This window comes from Mytilus galloprovincialis, chromosome 3 (genome assembly GCF_965363235.1).
Source record: "Mytilus galloprovincialis chromosome 3, xbMytGall1.hap1.1, whole genome shotgun sequence".
Taxonomy (NCBI): domain Eukaryota; kingdom Metazoa; phylum Mollusca; class Bivalvia; order Mytilida; family Mytilidae; genus Mytilus; species Mytilus galloprovincialis.
The window spans coordinates 91,870,639-91,896,228 of NC_134840.1; the positions used below are offsets into that span (position 1 = coordinate 91,870,639).

A 25,590-nucleotide genomic window follows, 5' to 3' on the forward strand; every position below is an offset into this window, starting at 1 on the left:
GAAGTTTGTGTGTTCCAATAATTTTGTATGCTATCCTAGTTTCACACATATCTATTTCCAGAAACGACTAGGACTTCAATCCCTTAAGTCATCAACAAGTGTATCTTGAGCCTAGCTGCCATTGCAGGATATAAGCTATCTATATCTGTACTTTTATTGCCAAGCACTTAGAGAAAGTGTGTTATTTTAAAGAGTCTCCATAATGGGTCATGGGCCATTGACCTATTTATTTAGACAACCTCTCATTGGAAAAAAAGAAGAACAAGCACAGCCAATGAAATGGCATAGTGTGGATTTCTACCAAATAGTGGCTTTTATTTTGGTACTTGACTTCAGAGACTCCAGTGTATAAAGAAATAACAATAGGAATGAAACAGAAAGGGACTGTTATGTAATAAAATTAGCACTGATTTAAAATTCTGTATGACAAACCATACATGAAAGACACTGCCATTTTAAAATCACAATAAAATATCACTTTCTGTTACCTAGGTGAATAAGAATTATTTATATATGTCCCATTTCTCCTTTTAGAGTCAGATTGCAATAAAGAATTTTCAAATTGTTCAAGCATTTTGATAAGAACTTTCTTTTTAAAACGTCCAGCTTCATGAATAATCTCTTTGAGGAAAGCACATTTGACTTCTGATGGTCCCTGCACAGTACTGAGTTGTGTAAATATATTATCATAATCTGTAAAATAAGACAAAAGACTTAAAATTGATAATAAAAACTGAAATGATTGCACATCGTCATTGACATTTTCTTTCATTTAAATACTACACCACTGTTTTTTGTTTTTCACATTTTTTTTTGCATCATTTTTTGTCTGGTTGTTACTTTTTTGTGTTACGGGCTGTTATAATTTTCACGTTAAAGTTTGGAATGAAAGATTGAAGCCTGCTTAGTTTCTAATGGCAAATATTACATGCATATTCAGGATGTTCATGTGGAACAGATATGGTTTTACTTTTTGGAATTCACTTGCACCAAATTTTATTATAGTATATTTTTTCATGATAAAAATCACTATTCAACATGCTGGTTTAGTACAAAGACAAGTATATTCATATGATCATAGAAATTCTGGATCTCAAATCCAAATTAAGTTCAGCATGAAAAATAAGAGATGAAATCTGTTTTTATTGCAAATGTAAAACTTTAAGTTCTTACATTTAAGATATTCTAAATGAATTCAACTGTCGAACTGAAGCCTATTGTAGAAACATTAATTTTTGTGTGGTTAAAATTTTGTGGTTTTGTCTCTATATAAGATTTCATGGGGATTTAATTTTGTGGCTTCCAGTAAAATTTTTATTTTGTTGATATATTCTTTCCACAAAATAAACGAAATTATATCCTCCACAAAAATTTCTGCTTTTACAGTATATTATTAAAATAAAGTAATCTGTATGATTTTTCCCCTTTTTACACCTATGTTCTATTTATACTGCAGGACATCCATTCAGATGTGTATAGAGTTACATGATGTGTAATGAGTCACATGATTTGTAATGAGGAGGATGTACTCAAGTCATGATTAGCCTTCAACAATGGGCATAATCTAGTAGCAACTATTAACATTTTCAGACATGACAAAATGTGAAACAATTCAAAAGAGAATACCAGAGGTCTAATACAATTAAGCTAAAAAGTTTAAGAATATTTTTAGATAATTTCTTTACATGCAATATTTCATAAATTATGGCACACAAATTGATAAAGCTAATACAGCAAATTTGTTTTCAAACTAGGCAAAACTAGAATAGAAAAATATATGTAACAACTTTACCAATTGAAACTACTCTGGTACTACTGTGAGTTCATAATAATATTCGTTGAATACTAATTTTCATGGATTTCATCGGTACAAGAGAACCATGAATTTAAATGTTCAACGAACAACACATTTTTCTAAAGGAATGTATGCAGACTATGCTAAAACCACGAAATCAAAAACATCCAGGAATATGCAAATTTTCCTCAAACCCTGAAAATTCGTACCAACAAAAATAAATGAATCCACAGTATCATACTTACTTCTTCCTGGCTTTTTAATTTCTTTGTAGAGATCATGTCGTAGTTGTGTATTATGCATCCACATTAACGATTCCTTTTTATCATTATGCATGGATTTAACTCTCGGAGAAACTGTCACATCGTTATTATTATGATTTACAGGTTCTATTATATTGCCATTTTCTAAATTGTTCGTCGAATGATCAATATTATTAACTGTCACATTTTTAAGGTTTTTCTCTTCTTTTTCCGATTCTTCTACAATTAACAACCTATCTTCGTCTTCAGTATCACTGTACAAATCTTCTGTAATAAATAAACAAACATTCAACTTTAAAATAACATAGAATATGGAGACTGTGTGAACATAGTGTCAATTTAAATATTGTTCATTTTTTTGTTTTTATCTATTAGTTTGAACCTGAAGTTTGATAACAAGATAGACTGATCTTTAATTAACCTACAGGAGCACTTAAGACCTCTTGCAGTTTTTGGTGGGGTTCATGTTACTTAGTCTTTATCAGTTTTGAGTTTTCTATAAAGTGTTTTCTTTGCTGCAGTTTGTCTTTATTTTGTTTGTTGCTTTATGCTGTGGCATTGTCAGATTGTTTTGAATATCCCTATAGTATCTTTAACCACCCCTTTAAAAATGATTCATTTTTGGTAGCACAGAACTTCTCATGAGTCATGTAAATTTAAATGGTCATAACTTACCTAGTGTCAAACTCTGACAGTATACTATGAGAATATGAGCATAAGAAATCTTGAAAAGTCCCATGACTGCTAATGCCACGGTTAATTAAGTTTGGGTATCTAATACCTTGTTCACACTATAAAAATCTGTACCGTAAAAAACCCAGGTTAATTAACCCGAATTAATTACCAAAGTTCACACTTGATAAAAAAATGACCCAGTTTGGGATTTTCCCTTTCAACAAAAATAGATATGTTAGTGCCAAATTTGTAACTCGCATCAGTCCACTGTACATATTTAACTAATATTTACATTTTCCTTTTCATCACAAATGCATCCTTTTCATTATCTGAAATTTTTCCCTGCACTCTGTCATTTAATCCATTTCGCCCACAATAAAAGCGACAGAAATCTTAAAGGTTTCATCATTAGTCAAAGATAAAAAAAAAAACAAAAAAAACAAAGTTAGATCCCTCTTTTTACCGCTAATTTTATATGGGTTATATAATCATTCGTGACCCAGTAAATAAGGTTACTGGACATGTGTCAAAATTTGACATCATTCGATATATATGACGTCAAGTAATAGTTACATCACATTAAAGACTTATTTAAGCAAACGTCACTATAGCAACAACCTCACTTTGCATTCACATTCAGAAGTGAGGTAGTTGACCCGGTTTCGCCCCACATCAATTCCACCTCAAATGAGGGGTAATTTCAATCCGGGTTCGCCCTTGTTAAGGCGTTTACACTACCTAAATTTAACCCAGTTAAAAAGGCATAGTGTGAACGGGGTATAACTTACCAATGGTGAGATGACTGCTAGTTTCTGATGTAGTGTCTGATGCGATGGACATGGGTGATGTAGGTGGGGTGTCTAATGATGAAAGTGAAGGTGAACGTTGTAATTTGAAATCTCTTGGTAGAGGACCTGAAATAGACAAAAATGGAGGATAAATATTCTGCTCTTTTTTAAATTGCTAAACATAACATGTTTTCATAGGCATTATCCTGATCCACAGAATATTCAAAATATGGTTTCTACTGGAATACATAATTCTATAAACCAACTTGCATCAATAAACAATAAACATTCCTTTGTGTAAGTTTTATGTAACATCATTGACCATTGTTTGCTTACTGTTTTATGTATATAATTTTATGCATAATCAGAACAAGAACAAAATAAACCATTTTTCAGGAAGGTTATGAAAAGTAGGTCAAGCTGGATAAACAACAAACAAGTTGCAAGTCATAATCAATAACTGATCCATGTATAACGATGATTACTCATGATTATCTATTGGTCCGTTACCATGTTTACCCAAATGTTTAAGTAAGAAGGTGAAAAGTACATGGATCAATTATTTATAGTTATAGTCACCTGGTACATTTCGTTACATTTTTTACAATAAACTGCACCAGGCTGTTTACACAGATTTGTCACTTATATCAGTTTATCTAATTTCACATATTGATGCCTTTGTTATATTTTCCTAAATTACCTGGTTTTCTCTTCCGAGGACCAGGGGAAGAAGGTGGAGATTCATGCTGCCTTTTTCTGGTTGGTGTTTGCTGTCCAAAATTTGCTTCGTCAGCTTCATCAACCATTTTGAAATTTTCCTGAAAAAATTGAGTAAAGATCAACAGGTGTTTTCATTTTCAAAACAATTTTATAATCGCCATTCCGTTCTACATAATGTACATAAATTTTCTTTTATAAGCTGTTGTAATTCAAATGAAAGAAAATTAGAATGAAAGATTATGAAATATTCAAAAGCTTAAAATGATTGGGACTTACTGAGGGTTCATTAATTTTTGTGTATACCAATTTTTAAGGAAGAAAAAATGTTTTTTCATGGATATTTGATAAATAAAAGAATTTCCAAAAGTCTGCATACACACTTATATAAATTCTATACACTCTTGAATTTTAAATTTTTATTTTTTAATTACCCCCAATAAATCTCCAGAATGCTAACTAGAACTTACTTTGACTTTAAATGGATTTCCAAATGTATGCAACCGTGCCGGTGCATTTTCCAATTCTCGTAATGGAGGCGGTTGTTTCTTGAGATAATCTTGGTAGTTACCCATTTGTTGTACGGGTATACTATGCGCTTGATCTGAAAATAAACATGTAAAGGGGTTTCAACGATGTAATAATCTGTTAATATTTTCTTATTTTTCAATGTTTAATTACTGTACTGGTACTTCAAATTCAAAACAACTAATTTCAAATATATAGTGTTTCTTTTTAAATATAAAAATCTAAAGTAATAGCTTCTTACGATTAACAGTCCTATCAAATTGTTAAATCCTTAAAAAAAATAAAAAAAATAAGCGTTAATACTAAATAAAACTTAAATATTTCAGGGAAATATATTTTAGCATTTTTAGGTCAAGAAAAAGAATGATGTCCTAAAAATGAAAAGGCGTTAGTCAGTCACCTATGTCTGTTAAATTTAAGGACAGTAAATGCTGATTACAATTGAAATCTCAAATAACTTTGATCTTTGTTACTGACTATCTTGGAATCATTTTCCATCCTGTAAATGAAGTATAATACAGAAAAAAAATAGACATTTTACATTAAATTCTTAACAGAAGATCTGTTACTTGATGACAGAAATTGTAAAAGACGAAAAAAGAATTCAATATGTAGCAGGAGAGAAATAGACATAATCTACTTATTTGGTGGTATTCTAGGATATCTTACCTTTGTCTACTAATTTGGTCGTACTATAAGATTTTTGTAAATAATTTGTTCTCATTCTGGCTATTTGATCTAATAGAGTACTTCTTGGTATGTCGTATGGATTTCTGAAACACAAAAATAAAAATAATTAGCCACTAGACATTAATATTTAAAAAAATATTTTATCAAAAATTATTCTCTAAGAGAGAATACCAAAAAAGTATCATAGAAAGGTGCAAATTCAACCATTTTTTTAATATATATATATTGTGGAAAGTTTATTCTCACCTGTACATCTGTGGTTTGATATCTTTATCAGGAATACCAATTGTAAATGTATTATATTCCGTTAATTCTTGTTTCAAACACTGCATATTGTCACCAAAGTTCTGTAACAACTGATTAAAATCTTTTCTTTGTAACACAGATGTTTTTGTTCTGAAAATAAAAACATAACATTATCTGATTTTATTTCAAGCGGGTGAAAATTCTTTCATTTTTTTTTCTCCATATAAAGTTATTTTCAAGCATTTGTTTGAATATTTTCTTTATTGCAAATAACCATTCGTTTTTTCCTATCCATATGATACTAGTTATGCACAACATCAAAGATTTGGTTACAAATTTAAGTAAGTAGATTTCATAAATAAACTTTCAGTAGAAATTTTCCATGCTTATAGTATTTAATAACAGTTAAAATCTATTACTAACATGCTAGAGTTGTCTCCCATGAATTTTGTAAAAAGGAACAAAATGTTTCAAGAAAATTTAAATTGATGCATTTTTCACATTAGATTTCACTGTAACCAAGATGTTTTTGTCTGTTTACAGTTTGGATTGATGAAGATTTTGGACAACCACAGCATACTTCTGTATCCAACCTGAATACTTTATCAGCTTGAACCAACAGAGTGTTCGTTCCCTTGACTCATATATATTAGATTTTCTGTTATTTGTACATTGTAAAATGAAGAAGAGCTTAACATATTTCACTATGTAAACTATACCTTGGCTCTACTTTGATTCCTTCATTTATCTGCACCTTTTGACCAATGCCTGCTATCAATCTGTCCATTTCCATTTTTGCCTACAGTGTAATGTTATGTTTTAGAATAGAAATTAATTAGTTTTCAGTTGTTCTACAGGTTGTAAATTGAAGTAATTTTTTTTTAAAGTTTATGCATATTAATTATTTTTGGGGGAAAATGAAAGAAATGATAACAATTATCTACACGATAGCGAAATATATGAGAAATTTACATTAACAGAAGACAATACAGCCATTAAAGTCACATAATGTTGAATATTCAATAAAAAGTCCCACAAATTAAAAATGTCAAACAATTCAAAAGAGACCATTAACCTCATATTTGATGAAGTCAAGAACATTCAAATTGAAAAGGTTAACTTGAAAACTTTAATCAAGCGACTAACACTGCTTTTGATGCATTTACTGAAACAAAGGTTTTTTTGCTGTCCAAATTTACCACTATCTGACTTTTGAGTATCACAAAAATTGATTTCTAAATGAATAGTTAATTCTTTGACACCCCTTTTGATAAATCATTTATTCAATGAACTTGTACATTTTTTTTGTACTTAACCAAACTTACTTGATTTTTCAACTTCTTGAGGTAAGTTATAACACTATAACTAAGACTGTTGTCCATATTATCTGGTACTAAGTTAGGAGCTCCCATACGTGTCAACGCCCTTCGTAACGACTGAAATAAGAGATAATAGATATATATAACCTTTTAGGCAATTAGCTGAATATGTCTATGACAAACCCTACATATGTATCTGAAAACCATCTGACGCTATGTAACAGTCACTATTTAAACATAACATCCATTTTTTTAAATTATGACGCAACATTAAGCATGAACTTGTGTGGTTTTAAGCAATGACAGAATAATGTGCATATAAGTGTAAATCACCTTTTGACTGGTTTGAGTTTATCTCCCTTTCCTGTCCCATAGGATGTATCTTATTTACACACTGATATCACGGTCAATACAAAATTGTAGATAACAATATTGAAGGAGTCTTTCTGCAATTTGACCATATCTTAAAGTTAAGCATGATAAATATACATGTTCAAGATAAATCTAAATGCATATCCGGTAAGATTTTTAGCAAGAAAAATGTTACATTTTCCCTAAAATGAAGATTACATTTTTATAGCAAAAGTTTATAGCATTATTTCAATGAAGTTCTTACTTGGAATGATGCCAAGTTATATTAATGACATAAGTACTGTTTATACTTACCCCTGCATAATAGCATGGCATAGTTTTGAGGTAGTTGTCAAACTGTTGTCTCCACTTTGGTGAAGGTTTGCCTTTATGTACTTTAAATAGTTCATCTGAAGAAAAACAACCAATAAACACGTGAATTAAGACGAATAAAGTAAAAATAAAGAAATAGATGGTGCAAAATAATGATCAAAGATGGTGCAATGAAGAACAAGGGACAATCCCAACATTTTTAGACGAATATGCAGACTGGGACCACTATAGATGAATAATGTGTGCAGGGAAGGCTATTTTTACCTTCTAGGAGTACCTGCTATGATTCTTGTTTTCACAGTTCATATCAATCAGCTTTAGTTTCAGCTTAACAGTTTAACTCATACTAATTACAGTTTAAAAGCTATCACAAAAATCCAGAACACACCAACACAACTACTGATAGCATTTTACTGTTTATAATGGTTTATTCTGTGTCTACTGTTAATCTGTTATTAACATATTCTTATATACGGTGACCTATAGTTGTTAATGTCTGTGTCATTTTGGTCTCTTGTGGAGATTGTCTCATTGGCAATCATACCACATCTTTTTTTTTATATTATAACAATATAACCATTTATTAACATTTGCTTATATTGAATCTCACCTTTTATTAGTAACTATTGTTATATTAAATCTTACCTAATAATGGCAACAATACAGGATAATTATATGGCATTACAAACAGATTAACACAGGTTAGAGCACTGCTGGCTTTCAGGTAACCAAAAGGATGACCTGTGTCACTATATTTGGCACTATTGCTGATGTAAACCTACAAAATAAAGAAGTCCTGTCATTATTAGATGCAATGAACTAAAAGTATTTTTCAATGTGTAATTTATAACATGAGGAAAACAAAAGCGTACATTAATCCAAGTGCTTGTAAACAGCGAAGAGTAAAGTTGCTTGTATTTTGCAATCTTGTTCACGGATGTACATTTGTAGTTCAAGCTATTTTTTTAACAGCCCATACAATACTTATTTGATTTCTAATAATAAGAAGTTCTCTACCTAAGTACTGTAACTCAAATACAAATCATATTGTTACTTGAATAATTGAGTATTTGATATCATCAATAAATTGCATGATATTGACTTGCTAGTTTCTAAAGAATGATAACTTCACTGGACTGTTTTCTTTGAACTTTTAAGGGTTGTGTTAAACCTTGACAGATACAAAAAACATACAATCTTTACCCAATAAAGTTAAAACCTGGATGTAACTAATAATGTAATATACATACCTGCCAACAAACATTTGGCATCCTTCTTTCTAATATAAACTGTGTCAGAGGTGAAGGTTCAAGTTCATATTTATCAAAAGGTAAATTTTCTATAACCATTGGTTCACAAGGGGTACAGTTAAACTTGACTACAGGTTGAGCTGATCTTGAAGGCTATAAGATAAAAAAAACATACATGTTTAATCAAAATTCCAGTCAAAACTTCTCAAAACAATATGAAAGTATGATAATATAATTTCCTTTTAATTAAAAAAACTAGAAAACTCCATTGTTACTTTCAAATTTTCCTCTCCAATGTTAAACTAGTTTCATATATTGTTGAACAGGTGAAAATTTGAATATTCAAGAAATATTCTTTTTTGGACGTTAGACAATGAAAAATCTTTTTTTTTTTAACAAATAAATAAAGTTCAAATATATCAAAATATTTTACAGCACACATTATTAACAATCAACTGGCTGATTCAAAATCCTCTTGTTTTTCTTACATTAGATTTAAGATCAAAATTGATCTAAATAATTTTTATCATAACTTTTACTGATACTTTCATGGCATACAAGTATACTTTACTTATACAAATTTTTAGTGAAAACAGTGGCTGTATTTAGGGTTTCCGCTGGGGTCACCATTTTCGCAATTTGAATATTCAAGAAATATTCTTTTTTGGACGTTAGACAATGAAAAATCTTTTTTTTTTTTACAAATAAATAAAGTTCAAATATATCAAAATATTTTACAGCACACATTATTAACAATCAACTGGCTGATTCAAAATCCTCTTGTTTTTCTTACATTAGATTTAAGATCAAAATTGATCTAAATAATTTTTATCATAACTTTTACTGATACTTTCATGGCATACAAGTATACTTTACTTATACAAATTTTTAGTGAAAACAGTGGCTGTATTTAGGGTTTCCGCTGGGGTCACCATTTTCGCAATTTGCGAAAAAATAATAATTGTGGCAATTAAATTCGTCATTGGCGAAAGAATTTGGCAAACGAAATATATATAACGATTTATTTTCAACCATCTTGTTTGTTTACTTTTTTTTTGGATTTCTCTGTCTTTACCTGGTCAGAAAATACTCGGAATTCACCTTGAACTCGTTAAGATTTTGACAGAAAATCAGTAATCAGCTGGTTGCATTTGATGCCTATCGACATCAAGGACTAATTAATAAAGGTTTTGATTGTACTGACAAATGATATGGTTGAATGGCGTTCGTTGCATGTCACTTAAAGGATCAATTAACCACTTTGCGACGCACGTGTTTGAAGCAAAATTTTGAAGACTCCTCTCCTTCTTTTAATGATAGTCAAGAAAAGAAAACTTGCTATGAAGAAAAATGTTCAAAAGCAAGAAAGGTCTCTAATTTAAAACTTTACCCTTTAACTTTGATATCGATAATTGATTTGAATGGGTACTTTAAAGTCTCAGTGATACATGTGTTTCAAGCATAGTTTTACTTACACATGTATTTATGATGGTCTAGAAAAGAAAACTGTCGTTATGAAGAAATTTATTTATTATATTCAAAAGGTTGGGAAAACCCCTCGAATGAAAATAACCCTTCAATGACTACACCTTACATGAGGGATCAATGTCAAGTGATAAAAAAAACTTGTTTTGTTGTAAAAAACACTTCTTAGTACAAAAGAACACGTTATTATTTTTCTAAAAACTTTCCCAAAGAACTGTGACATCTTTCAGGTAACCAAGATTTTTTTATATTCCAGGATTTATATCTTCTTTAATTTCAAAAGTAAGTGGCCCCCTTCTTTTAAAGTTGTTCAAAATATTAATCAATTTTCCCTATACAGTTCTTTTTTATAAGGTAAATGTTTAGTATTTATTTATTACAATACAGACTGTAAGAATAGTTTTAGAGAATAATCTTAGACAGCAAAGGTGCAAAGTAATCTTACTTAGGTTTGAGGGGGGAATTCAAAAGAAAGATATTTGTGTCACATGGCAAAAAAAATAATAAAGTTGCGAAAAATATATTGTTTTCGCGAAAGAAATGGCGAAGATAATAATTGACCCAGAGGAAACCCTGGCTGTATTATAATAATATCAAAACTTTTTGCTTAAACAGATTCAATAAATTCTAAAAGATGAGCACACCAATTTATTATAAAAACACAAAACTAGGTCTTAAATTGGATACATTAATCAATTTATCTTGAAAATACTAAATGACAAACAACATCATACTGTCATACTCTATATAACAATAACAATATCTTACTAAAGCAGAACACTGTAGATCAGGCCAGAAAGCCTCAGGTATTGGCCAATGGCCTACTGAATATCCTTTCTGTGCAGATCTGGGTACATATATCAGTCGTCGACAGTTATGCCATGATGTATTGTTTAACAGTGGTGGTTGTTGAGGATTTTGTTGTTGGACTATCTTCTGAACATCATCCTCAATAATAACAATTGGTCTGTTGATGTCTTGGTTTTCTATAACATGAACAAGAAAACATATAAAATACATTGCTGTATGATTGCCAATGAGCCAACAGAGACCAAATGTAGCAGTTATTAGCCACTATAGGTTTTATTTGGTTTTGTTTACATTAAAGAGAAAATGTATATTTTAACAAAGTCTTATATAAATGTATGTTATAAACTTCCTGCATACAATTGAAAAAAATTACAATACATGAAAATCACAAAATCAATTATCATGTTAAAAAGCATCAATTTTATTTCACAACAGATGTCCAACAGTATATGTTTTTAAAAAATCTGGATGAATTTAACACATCAATTGTATAAATTGATATATGTGTTTATATTTATCGAGTATATTTGCATGGGTCTTAAATTGGATACTTTAATCAATTTATCTCGAAAATACTAAATGATACAAACAACATCATACTGTCATACTCTATATAACAATAACAATATCTTACTAAAGCAGAACACTGTAGATCAGGCCAGAAAGCCTCAGGTATATAAATGAATATTGGAATAAACATTTTTTTTTTCAGTGAAAAATTTTAAATGATTTTATAATTTTATCTATTTTGTTTTCAAAATACACCAAACCAATACTTACCTTTTGTTTCGTTATCATTTTCTATTTTACCTACAAAATATAAACATATCTTAATTCTGTCAAATAGAATATGTAAAATAATAGCTAGCAACTATTGATCAAAAGTGCATATTAATTATAAATGTTTAATTTTGTAATTGAAAAAATCCATATCTATTTTTTTATGTACTTGTTTATGAACAAATTTTCTTCTTTGTGAAATATTGCCAAAAACACTATATATTTTGTGCTGACAACATAAGTAAAATCATTCAAATCAAAATTATTCTTTAGTCCAACATATTTGAATATAAAACAAGGAACTACCAGTAATGTTAAGGGATATCAAGTTTATCAAATCCTGATACATGTACATCCCAAAAATATCTATTATTAATTGTATATAAACAATGTTTAATCCACCATTTTCTACATAAGCAAATGCAAGTACCAGTTTGGGAATATGACTGCTGTTTTCCATTCGTTTGATATGTTTGATCTTTTGATTTTGCCATTTGATAAATGACTTTTTGTATTACGTTTTGTATTTTTGTTATTTTACTTTTTTCCTACCTTCAGTCATTGGCGCTGGGTCAGGACCAATCTTCTCAAAGTTTATTACAACACCTGTTTGAACTTTCTGAACTAAACTTTCAAGTGAAGCATGAAGCATCTTCTGAGTATAAATTGCATAGGAACGACCTAAAAATGTAAACATGATTATTTTGAGGTATAAACACACTTGTTGCATTTACAGGGAAAAAAAGTAAAAACAAATCAAGTTCTTCCTAGATGTGTCAGTGTTGGTTGATAATTTCTATACAATCAGCAGTGTCAGTGTTGGTTGATAATTTCTATACAATCAGCAAAGCTGTCAAGTGTGTTTAGAGGGGGTCTCATTGGGGGGTTCCGATCCGGACACTATGTACGTAAGCAATTCTCATTTTTTTTGTCATTTCCCGGGTCCCGCTAGACCTCATTTTCTGTTTTCCAACACAATAATTTGACTTTCACGCTTACAAAAAATCGGCAATCCCGCATCACGCTTAGACCCCAATGAGACCCACTTTAGAGAAATTCCTTTCAAAATTTTAGGTAAAATCTGTTTGGAGATTTAGGCAGGATTATGTATTAGCTTTAAAATCTAATTTCTAACAAAACTAAATTGTATTTTATACCACATGTGATATTTTTGATTTAAAGTAAGTTCTCCTACCTCCTGTAACTTCACACATTGCATCAAGTGGATGGTTATCAGCTGATGGAATAAACTGGTTTACATAAGGAGCTTCTACTGGAAAGTTCCCTGGTAATTTCAGTACCAGTCCAAATATTCTCTGATCCCATCTGAAAGGTTCATTGGTAAGTTCTGACCCTGGAACTACTGTGTTCATTGGTAAATTCAACTAAAACATAAGAAATGTTAAACATTAAAAAGAATTTGGTTTATGTTAAATACATTTTCTTATATTTTTTATCAGCTCCAAGTCTGTAAATGAATATCTACATGGCATAAAGTTTAACTGAAAAATATTTTAATAAAATTACAAATTTGAAAGTTACATCCATCATGTCCACCTAGGTACTATAAAGTTGCTTGGACTTTGGCACTGCTATGATTTATAATGTAAACAAGTTTTGATAATCGTTTGTAGTATAAAAAGTAAAGTTTCAATTTTTTTAAGATCTATATTTTTAATACTTGTAGCCCTCAATCATGCTCCATGTGTAAAATACATTTGTTTATTTCATAAATTTCAGCTCTGATTATGAAGTTTTACAATAAAAGAGTACAAATCTGATATCTGATTTATATGATTAGCCAAAAAGTCTCAAGGGTGAAGGTTAGAACTTCCATCTAAACAAGAATTCTGTGAATATTGCATGGCAATTTATAGTTTCCTACTGGTTAAAAATTCCTTGTATTGAACAAAATTCTAACTTGATCTATAACTTGTCATGGTGTAAACTATATATAACAAAAAACATCAAGTGAATATCTTCAAGCATAATTAAAACTAGAGGCTCCAAGGAGCCCGTGTCCCTCACATGTTATATCTATTTACAATCGATGCATGAAATAATGCAACCGTTATATGTTTGCTCTATTTTCAGAGAAAAAAGTCAAAAAATGCATTTTCTCCCTATGTTCTATTTTTAGCCATGTTGGCCATGTTCGTTGGCAGGCAGGGTCATCAGACACATTTTTAAAAACTAAATACCCTTAAGCTTATATGTGACCAAGTTTATTTAAATTTGTCTCAGTTTTTTCAGGAGAAGACTTTTGTAAAAGATTACAAAAATTTAGGAAAAATTATAAAATTTGACTTTAAAGGGCAAGAACTCCTTATGACCATTTTGATCATGTTTACTTATTTGTAGATCTTACTTTGCTGAACATTATTGCTGTTTACACTTGATCTCTATCTATAATAATATTGAACATAATAACCAAAAACTGCAAAATTTCATTAAAATAACCAATTCAGGGGCAGCAACCCAACAACAGGTTGTCCGATTTGTCTGAAAATTTCAGGACAGATAAATCTTGACCTGATGAACAATTTTACAAGTGGTCAGAGTGCTCTAAATGCTTTGGTTTCAGAGATATAAGCCAAGATCTTAATTTTACCCCATATGGTCTATTTTTAGCCATGGTGGCCATCTTGGTTGGTTGCCCCGGTCATCGAACATGATGATTGTGGCCCAGTTTGAATAAATTTGGCCCAGTGGTTTCAGAGAAGATTTTTGAAAAAATTAACAGACAATAACAGACGCCAAGTGATGAGAAAAGCTTTGGGCCATGTGAGCTAAAAAAGTGTGGAAACTGATTATTTAAATAAATTTTGTAAGTCCAAAGACCAAAACTCTGAACAAAATCATCAGACCAGAACAAAATCTGAACTTAATCTGTAACTTGTTATGATAAAACAATACACCAATATCAAATCAAGCATGAAAAAAAAAAAGCGTGAAAAACTGATATGCACGACTGACGAATGGAGTGCAAACCTAAAGTCACCTTTAGACTTTGTATGTAGGGGACTTATAACAGTAAATTTGTTTCTGTTCCATCAGTACATAACCTCATATTGCGCACCCCTGTTTGTGCAAATTGTGGTCATTTGTACATACCTCATATTGCACACCCCTGTTTGTGGTCATTTGTACATACCTCATATTGCACACCCCTGTTTGTGGTCATTTGTACATACCTCATATTGCACACCCCTGTTTGTGGTCAGTTTTCCTCCATCAGTTATTGTTATAATCACTGCAGGCTCTAAATAATATGGACATCTTCCCTGCAACATTTTTTTTTTTATATTCATTCATTAGGAAGAGATTATAATGTTTTAACTTGTGCAGTGTTTTCCCCAGGGCCTTAAAGCACTGTGGTAGTACCCTGGTGCTATCTTGGATGATTTCATCATAGAATGTAAAGGGGCCATATATTTTTTGGAAAACCAGTACTAGTGCTTCTGGTGTGTTAATTCCCATGGCGCAATTTAGAAATTCTGGGGAGAACACTGCCTTATGTTGTTGGGTTTCCTTATGGTTGATTTTTATTATATACCCTACACACACCTTTTTTTATTCATATATAATCAATTTTAATAAATATAAACAGGTGTTTCATAGTTTTTCAAATGTTGACAAAGAAATAATCAATCAATAAAATCAATTACAAGTGTGCTGTTAAATCTTCATGCTTTGTAGTTTGTACATGCAAATATATACATTGCTTGAAATATTTTTTCTCTCCCAAATTGTAGGGCTTAATCCAGAATAAACAGAATGGCATAATTTCAATTAACTGCATTGAATAATTTGTCTTTTTTTAATGCAAAGTTTTTTTTGTAGGTCTGGAAATCTAGTAAAATGCAATTTTGAACATTCCCTAGCTGTTTTTTTTCCCTTTCAATTCAAAATTATTAAATTATTACCTGTCCATAGGTGTCAATTCCAGATTGCATTCTATTGACATTTAACAAGTCAAAACCATGTTTCAGTGATGGACCCATACTAGTCAAGCCTCCAGCTTTTAAATTCTTCAACTCCGTAATAAATGTAGCATGACTTTCCTTCCAACCAGCCTAAAAATAACAAAATATGATAAATATGTAAGAATTCTCATCTTTCTAGAATAACAAATTATAGGTATAACAAATTATAGGTTTACAAACAATGATTAAATGTGGCTGTTTAGTTAGTCCAAAGAAAACAAATACTGTAAGCTCGTATTCTTGGTCTGTAAAATTGAGATTGGAAATGTGTCCAAGAGACAACAACCTCACCAAATCAGAAAACAGCTGAAGGCCACCAATGGGTTTTCAAGGAGGTGGGTTTCAGCTGGCCCCTAAACAAAGATGTGTACTAGTTCAGGGAAAATAGACATCACGCTAAACTCCAAAACATGTATGTGTTTGTCAGTCGTGCATGGACCTTTAAATATGGTTTCATCAGCTCTCCAACCTTTGTTCATTGTATTTAGGTTTTGGGCTTTCAATGTTCTATTACTTTGAGCATTAATGAACTAATTAACTAAGGAACATTTATGCCATGTTTGGTTTCATTCCATTCAGTGGTTCTCTAAAAGAAATCATTTGTATGAATTTCCCATAGGGTCCCATGTTAAACTAAGTCCCCAACTGGCGGCCATCTTGGATGATGGATCGGAGACAAAGTAACAACACTTGGTCAGCACCTCATAAGGAACATTCATGTCATGTTTGGTTTCATTCCATTCAGTGGTTCTCTAGAAGAGGTCATTTGCATGCATTTCCCATAGGGTCCTATGTTAAACTGAGTCCCCGCTGGAAGCCATCTTGGATGATGGATCGGAGACAAAGTAACAACACTTGGTCAGCACCTCATAAGGAACATTCATGTCATGTTTGGTTTCATTCCATTCAGTGGTTCTCTAGAAGAAGTCATTTGTATGCATTTCCCATAGGGTCCTATGTTAAACTAAGTCCCCCCGCTGGCGGCCATCTTGGATGATGGATAAGCTACAAAGTAACAACACTTGGTCAGCACCTCATAAGGAACATTCATGTCATGTTTGGTTTCATTTGTTTCAGTGATTCTCTAGAAGAAGTCATTTGTATGCATTTCCCATAGGGTCCTATGTTAAACTAACTCCCCCGCTGGCGGCCATCTTGGATAATGGATTGGCTACAAAGTAACACTTGGTCAGCACCTCATAAGGAACATTCATGTCATGTTTGGTTTCATTCCATTCAGTGGTTCTCTAGAAGAAGTCATTTGTATGCATTTCCCATAGGGTCCTATGTTAAACTAAGTCTCCTGCTGGCGGCCATCTTGGATGATGGATCGGCTACAAAGTAACAACACTTGGTCAGCACCTCATAAGGAACATTCATGCCATGTTTGGTTTCATTCCATTCAGTTGTTCTCTAGAAGAAGTCATTTGTATGCATTTCCTATAGGGTCCTCTGTTAAACTAAGTTCCCCGCTGGCGGCCATCTTGGATGATGGATCGGCTACAAAGTAACAACACTTGGTCAGCACCTCATAAGGAACATTCATGCCATGTTTGGTTTCATTCCATTCTGTGGTTCTCTAGAAGAAGTTGAAAATGTAAAAAGTTAACGACGAAGACGGACGACGGACGACTGACGCCAAGTGATGAGAAAAGCTCACTTGGCCCTTCAGGCCAGGTGAGCTAAAAAGTATATCGTAGGACAATATCAAATCTGTTTGCCCATAGTACTTAACTGTATTAAAACATATGCTATGGGGGTATTCTACATTTGTTCTACTTGTGTTGGCTTCAATAGTGTTATAAAAAGTCAAATCATTTCAATCTATTAGATGTTCAGATATCCTGTTTTATTCTAATTTTAAGTAGTTTATTGTTTAAGACAGCATTTAATCCTTCTATTTTTTGAAAGAACTTTTTGTCTAAGAAATTTAATATTAAACTTACTAGATATATGCATGCTCCAGTGACACCAAAGACTATTTATAGTCTTATTTTATGCTTAATAATTCATTTCCTATTTCAGTTTTTGTTCTTTTCCCTTTAAATCTATTATAAGCCTTTCACAATCAGTAGGTTTACAAATATAGTTTTAACGTTAAGATAAGCATTGCACCATGATTCAATTTACTTTAAATTACAGTTACTTCATGCTGTTTGGTACCCTTGATATTTAAATTCCATGTTTCACCCCATTTTGAACCTGTAGTTTAAACAGATTGTTGTATGGTCATTAAAGTTTCATATTCAAATAATCACGGCACCTTTGTTTTTGAAGAGATATATTATGACACCTTAATAGCAAAAAAGTAAAACGAAAAGGACACCTAATCATGTGACCCTTTGTCTGAAACTGAGAGGAATAAGTCTTTTTAACGACAATTAAAAGTTGAGATTTCCATATAAACCATGTGTGATGTGTATATATACTACCTTTATACCAAATAGAATTAATCAGCTTGTTGGTTTATAACTATATTTTGGTGGTAAAATGGAAGGTGACTTTCTGCTTTTGCATATAGAGTATATATTTACAAGGGTCTGGATGGGGTTTAGATTATAGAATAATGGGTGAAAACTACAGAAAAATGGGCCATAAAAATAAAGAATAAAGAAAATTGATGACTCAAAAAATAAAAAATAGCAAACATTTGGCAAAATCTATCAAAAAGAGAGAAATATTTATAAACATGATAAATAAGAGAATACAAAATTGAGGGCCCCCTTCAGAAACTCAAGAATATTTTGATTTCTTCTGATAATCATCCTACCTAGATTTGACCTACATGTATAAAACATTTTTTTCACTCTGCTTATAAATATTCTTTATTACATTAATACAACTGTGCCTTATAAGATATATAAAACAGTGGCGGATCCAGAAATTTTCATAAGTGGGGGCCCACTGACTAACCTAAGAGGGAGCCCGCTCCAGTCACGCTTCAGTGATTCCCTATATAAGCAACTAAATTTTTTCCCAAAAAGGGGGGGCCCAGGCCCCCTGGGCCCCCCCTAAATCTGCCTCTGTAAAATAATCAATTTTCTGTTCCCAAACAAAATTTCTAAATTCTTTCATTTACCGGTACTTACAAAACAAAAAGAAAGACGCCACTGAATTCATTCAATCAAAAAAAGTTTCTTTAGTCTTTTAAAATAAGATGGATAGGTTAACAAAGTTCTCAAATTTGGAATCTTGATAAGAGTGGGATGAGACTTGCTATTTTAAAAGGTCCTTCGTCTCACTTGCTTTTCAATTTTGCACCTCCTGTTGTACAAATGTATATATATATCTAATGAAAAAATTGATAAAATAAAACTGACCCAAGATCAAACAAGCACAATCAAAATTGTCTAGGGCAAGCAACTTTTGTTTTGTTACCTTTCCTGACATCAGACTCAGACTTCTTTTAAACAGTTTTACTTTGTCTATTACTGTGCGTCTCTTTATTCTACATAGGCAATAGGTATAGGGGAGGGTTGAGATATCATAAAACATGTTTAACTCCGTTGCATTTAAGCACCTGTCCCAAGTCAGGAGCTTCTTGCTCTTGTTAGTCTTGTATTTTTTTTATTTTTGGAGTATAGTATAATATGAAAAAAAGATGTGGTATGATTGCAAATGACACAGAAATTAACAACTATAGGTCACTGTACGGCCTTCAACAATGAGCAAAGTCCATACCACAGTCAGTTATAAAAAGCCCCAAAATGACAATGTATAATGTCCATTTTTACGGAACTAGTTAACGTTTTTATTTAGGGGTAACCTCCAGGTGCAGGATTTTCTTGTTGCATTGAAGACCCATTGGTGGTCTTCAGCTGTTATCTGCTCTTTGGTTGGGTTGTTGTCTCTTTGACACATTCCCCATTTCCTTTCTCAATTTTATGGTAGGTACATTTGAATAGCTGTTTGATTAATAAACTAAAAAGCACACAACATAAACAGAAGAAGTGGACTTGTCAACATTAAAAGTTGCTTATCCATGCAACTGGTTCATATGTAGAAAGGTGTTATGGAAAATACTTATTTTCTGGCTGAGGAAATATTGCCAAGGGTACAACTATTCACCAGTGATCAAAAGATCTTGTTGCGAGTAAGCACAGTATAGTAATGTTAAATGAGTGCCTGTCTCACTAATATTAGTGCCACATATCTTTTCAGTCATACATGTTTTCCTTCACTATTGAATAATTGCATATGGCTATGGATGTGTGAGGGTTGTTTTATTTAATTTTTTAAATTGGGGGGGGGGGGGGGGGGGGCATTATTCTCTATTTTCTGACATATTCGCTTCTTTATTTTTTGTAGCACCTGATTTTTTTCTATTTGGTTTTATTTTAGTCTATTTATTCTCTACTCTTAAATCCATCTGAAACCTCTTACATATTTCACTTTATATTCCTGTTTGTTTGTTCGCACAAAATGAAATGGACATTTCAAAGACATCACCATTTCTGTTTCCTTGTCTGTGACATCAGTGAAAATCTACTAGTACTTGTTACCTTAGCAACATGACCTGTGCTACAAATGGAGCAGGAACTGCTTATCTTTCACCTTTTCAATTTTTTTTTCTGTTGCAAATTAAATGTTTTTGGTGGTTTTAATTTGTTGTTACATTGATAATTATTCTTTTTTATCCGATTATTTGCAAGATGTAGTTTGTTTTTCTATGACCTTCAGGTTTTCTGATTGCCCCCTTGGTTTCTCATCCCTTTCTTTTCTACTGAGGGTTAAACAATTTGAAGAATACATCAGCATGTGGATGGGATTTTACAGAAAAGCTATTAATGGGTAAAAAAGAATATACAATAGAGACTTATGATTTCACTTATGAGGTGATGAAATAAGAAATAGAGAATAATGGACAAGAAGTATAAAGAATAATGGCATTAAAAATTAAAGAATACAGAAATGAAGGACCCCATCCAGACCCTTATAAAAATGCAGTTTTAACTACCAGTGAGTTAGAAATGAAAGAATTAATTCTAATTCAAAAATGCAACATGAGGTCTGAAACATGGTGTATTGTCTGTTTTGGTCACTGGAGCGTGTAAACTCTGAATTTTTTTTCTTTCTGTTCTGAAGCTACAATTGCAGTGGTCTAGCTATTATTAGTGAAAGAGGAAAAAATAGTTTGGTCCAGTAATCAAAATTCTTTACTGGATCAAATGCCTTGTAAGTTTAGCATTACATTAATGCAAAATCAAGTTAAAGTTAAATGATAACTGCACATGTCCTTTTAAAATCATTGCCTTTATCCATTAATGGTCTTGTAATTAAAAATTGGTGTTAAATTAAATCAGTAAAAGGAGGGAAATCTATTTAGTATTCGTTTGATAAATTGTAAAAAAAAAAATGGTGTTATTTTTTACTGTTTAACTTTATTTAAATACTAAATTGGCATTTTTCCAAATTTGTTCTTTTACTATTAATCAATCATACTGTAGGATCTAATCAATTATAATAATTTTATTCTATAAATCTTGTTTTCTCTTTATATACACTCTTCTAACATTTCAAAAATATCTGTTTAATTCAATTCAAATTTAAAAAAAATATATATATAATATAAACTTCTTTAGGCTATTGTTATTGAATACGTAACATCTAGGTCAAAGTGTAAATACATAGATATGTATTGATTACTCAATATTCCCCTATGTGCCTCAAATTATGCTAATTACTTTGTCTATAGTTTACCCATAAATCTCTACTGGCCCCGTGACTAAGAACCGTTGCCCCTAACCAAATACGAAACGGAAACCAGGTTAATTTTATTCCCAAGGAGAAAATGGCGAATAGTTTGGAATGAGGAACAGAGCCACTGTATTTTGTTCCTTTGAGTCCACGTTTCGCATGTCGCGTCATACTTTTGTACTACAATCGGCTCTTTCGCTTTACTTCTGATCACCATAAACGTCTCTAAACGGGCTTTACCTTGATATTTGCAGGCGGGTCTTCAAATGTGAGGAGCATGTAGCGATCCCATCTGCTGTTCATGTCTCGGGATCTAATCTGAAGGACAAAACAAACAAAATATAAGTTATGAAAAATAAAGATAATTGTAGTTAAACATTAAATTTCGTTTGAACACGGAATTTACCTTCATAAATGTCTCGACGGAAGCTTTAGCAATGTCAATCAATGAAGTCCCCAAATAAGTTCTTTGATTCATCGACGAACTCGTATCGACAAGAAATAGTATTATTGTCATTTCAAAGATTTTATATCATAGAAACGACCAGAGATAATGTTGCTAAATGGGTTAGCAACCTAACGGCCGCTATACGCGTCCGTTCCTCACACTATGGCGCACAACACTGAGCTGCTATGAAAGCAGCCAGTACGCCACGAAATTAGTCACGTGGTTTCATTCTCCATTACGTATTCTATTGGATATCACATTCAAGGAGGTTCCCATCAACTGGATTTGTTTTGTTTTAATTCTAGTAACCTTTTCTGATAAGTTGGATCACTTTATTTTACATGTCCCTCTGAAAAAAATGTTTATTTATGTTGATTGTTAATTAAAGGCTCTAGTATCTTTTTTAATTAAACGAATTTAATGCAACTGATAATCTATTTTTAAATTCTACTATAAATAGACATAACAATCGTAAACAAAAGAAAACGTCACACACCCACAAACCAGAGGCCCAATGTTCACCACATGTGAACTATATTTGGGTGTCTTAAAATGAAAACAAAGGTGCCCGGCGGCCTCAGTTACAAATATTAGAAAAATAGATGGTGAATTATTTAAACAAACGAATAGTTATATGAAATTTTTATATACCAAAAAGAAACACGAAAAAATCTTTGGATCAATTTGCGAGAACGACTATAGCCAGTCCACTTTAAATATATTACATATATCAGAGTAGATCCATGCAATGTCTATTGTCTGAATCTTGGGCATGTAGCACCCTTAGGTAGCACTACTTTGAGGGGCGTTGAACACGTAGTAGAAATTGTATCTTGCCCCACAACATAAAGATCTAAATGATGGTATATCGAAAATAGGCTCCGTGATAAGATGTAAGCAACCAGAAGAGGAAGATGAATTGGTCAATATCTCAGTGAATTGAAATTTCGTACCACGTGTGTACCGCTTACTGGTCATAATCTTGGAGGTTTCAATTAATCAGACTAATCTAAATAAGTTCGATGGCATAATAAATAATCGTTCCACCAAAACAGCCCAGGGCCGTAACTACATTGAGGCAAATGAGGCAAATGCCTCATGTTGGAAATTAAAAAAAAAAGGAAAAAAAACGAAACAAAATATAGTCTTCATATCAAATTGTTTTCACTGAAATTCTCTTGCAAGAAGCACGTTTTCTTTACTATCTGTTGTCGCCCCTGCATGTTTTCGTGGTCCATGTTTCTATTTTACTTTTAGTTTTCAGAGTAGATAGTCTATTGTTTGTACTTCTGTGTTCCGGGTTTTTCTTTTGTTTGTACTTAATTCTGTGTCTCGGGTTTGTCTCTTGTTCATTTATTGTCCTACTTTATGACTATAGTCTGAGCGTTGATTTTCATTTGTAAGCGTTTGGTTTTGTAATGTGGCATGTCCACCGATATCCAGAAATTGTGTGAGAAAATATTTTAAGAATATACGATGCTATACTGGAAACAGCAAAAAAGATGTCGTTTCTGCATGGAGAATTGAAATTGATATCAAAGAAAACTGGCTCTTTTTTGTAGAAAAAAATAGATAGCTGACATGGTTTAAATTAAAGTAAGACCTCTAATTTCCCCGTATCAAGTCATCTATATAAATTATAAAAACATCAATGCATTGCAATATGACCTTTACGTACATTGAAAGGTTAAACTTGCATTAAGTTCAGACCCTTTAACAGAAAATAAAGGAATATGGAGTAAACGTGCACGGAACCTAATCTCACACAAAGTCAATGTATAGAAACAAATACAATGATCAATGGTGAAAGTTTTTATTCTTGTTCTTCATCTTGATAGTTACTGGAGGGTCTTCAACAATAAAAGAATCATTAATACCGCAAAACAAGGTCAAGATGGTCCTTAGTGACGACTTTTCAGTTCTAGTACAATTATAACACTGCACTGTCACTATATTTAAATCTAGTAAAAAAAATAATAAAAAAAAGTCTAAGCACTATACAAGACAACAACAGATCGACAGACAGATCCGGTTTTAATGATTATGAGATTATGAGATTTACAACGATTTTTGCTTTATCCTACATATCGGTCTACTTTTAATGTTGTCCCTGTGAAACCTAAAAGTCTTAAATTACAATTAATCTATGTTTTTGATTTGAGACCAGAATATTGTCGAGAAAATAGCTAAAAATTAATTGCGTTTTGAACAATGTAAAAAAAAAAGACCGGGAAACGCTCAGAATGCACGATTTTGCGTTATTTTTATCAGAACTTCAGACCCCTCGCCAAATTTTTTTCGCCTCCCTACGCTCGGCAAATATATTTTGCCTCACTATTAAAAGACTGAGGCTAGTAACGGCCCTGCAGCCCCTTACCTTTTATCATCTTTAATAATTACTTGAATTTTTCATTATTTTGAAAACAGTACGTGAGGATTTTCGCTTATTATATGATTGAAGTATAAACAAGGACATCTTTTTCTTTTTTGTGAATACCTTTACATTTTGTCATCCTTGTGCTTTTCAAAGCTAAGTATACTATGGATTTTATTACTGACTCAATGACAAAGGGTATTATGTATTTGTTTACATAGTATTCATGTTTCTTTCTATCTCGTTTCATCAGCAATTATACCACATCCTTTAGCAGTGCAAATTTCCAAGAAAAGACTGTCGTTTTTTTGCGTTTGGTTTTGACAATTACTTGTATGGGTTATCGGATATAGCCGGAATACACGTTTACACACAGTAACATACTTCCTTAATTATTCATGAACTGCAAAAGTAATCCTGAATAGTATACTTGAAACCCAACGTGCATAATTGCCAAAGACAATTGCCCTAAAAATGATGCCGTTAGTTTTCCCTTTTATAATTGTTTTTGAAGTTTCACTGAACTAGAACACATTTTTGTTAAGTGGTCAGCTGAATCTTGTCTCTGGGTGATGGACTTTCTCATTGTTTCTGTGTTAAAGACCCATTGATGGTCTGTGGCTGTTTTCTGCACTAAGTTCGTGTTGTTGGCTCTCTGACGCTATCACAATTTCCATTTTTACTTTTTATTTCACATTTGTCAATTCGGGGGAATAAAAAAATATATATTTTAATGAGTCAGTTCATTGAAGAAGTGAATTTATAACAAGCGACAAAGAATGTTACTATTGCACTCGATAATGTCCGTGTATTTATAGATTGGGTACCATTCAAAAACGAAAGTTAAATAAATAGAAATCTCTGTGGCAATAATACATCGGAATGTCCTCACGGTCATCGAGATTTAAGGAGGCTCGCGGGTACAAAATTTTCAGCAAAAATTAAACATTTGTTTTTTCATTACAAATTTTTATTTATTTCACTATTATTTAAAAAATACATTTTGATATGGTACAAAAATCAACCAAAAAATCGATTCGATTTGGCTCCAGATA

General features: G+C 31.8%; 1 protein-coding gene across 2 annotated transcripts; it reads right to left on the reverse strand.

Moving 5' to 3' along the window:
* Positions 1–288: 288 nt before the first annotated feature.
* Positions 289–22,352, reverse strand: LOC143069379 (integrator complex subunit 6-like). Of its 2 annotated transcripts, XM_076243977.1 has the most exons (20): positions 22,120–22,352; positions 21,954–22,031; positions 15,957–16,106; positions 15,225–15,314; positions 13,226–13,415; positions 12,583–12,711; positions 12,031–12,060; positions 11,209–11,426; positions 8,956–9,108; positions 8,351–8,483; positions 7,688–7,782; positions 7,028–7,138; positions 6,422–6,501; positions 5,703–5,852; positions 5,436–5,539; positions 4,709–4,842; positions 4,222–4,339; positions 3,522–3,647; positions 2,041–2,325; positions 289–693 (listed from the first exon to the last, which is right to left on the reverse strand). In XM_076243977.1, the coding sequence occupies exons 1-20, from the start codon at positions 22,228–22,230 to the stop codon at positions 485–487; spliced, it is 2,694 nt and encodes an 897-aa protein (XP_076100092.1). In that variant the 5' UTR covers positions 22,231–22,352; the 3' UTR covers positions 289–484. The 2 variants fall into 2 exon arrangements, with proteins under 2 accessions (XP_076100092.1, XP_076100093.1); XM_076243978.1 differs by lacking the exons at positions 15,225–15,314; positions 15,957–16,106; positions 21,954–22,031; positions 22,120–22,352 and adding an exon at positions 15,145–15,167.
* Positions 22,353–25,590: the final 3,238 nt, after the last annotated feature.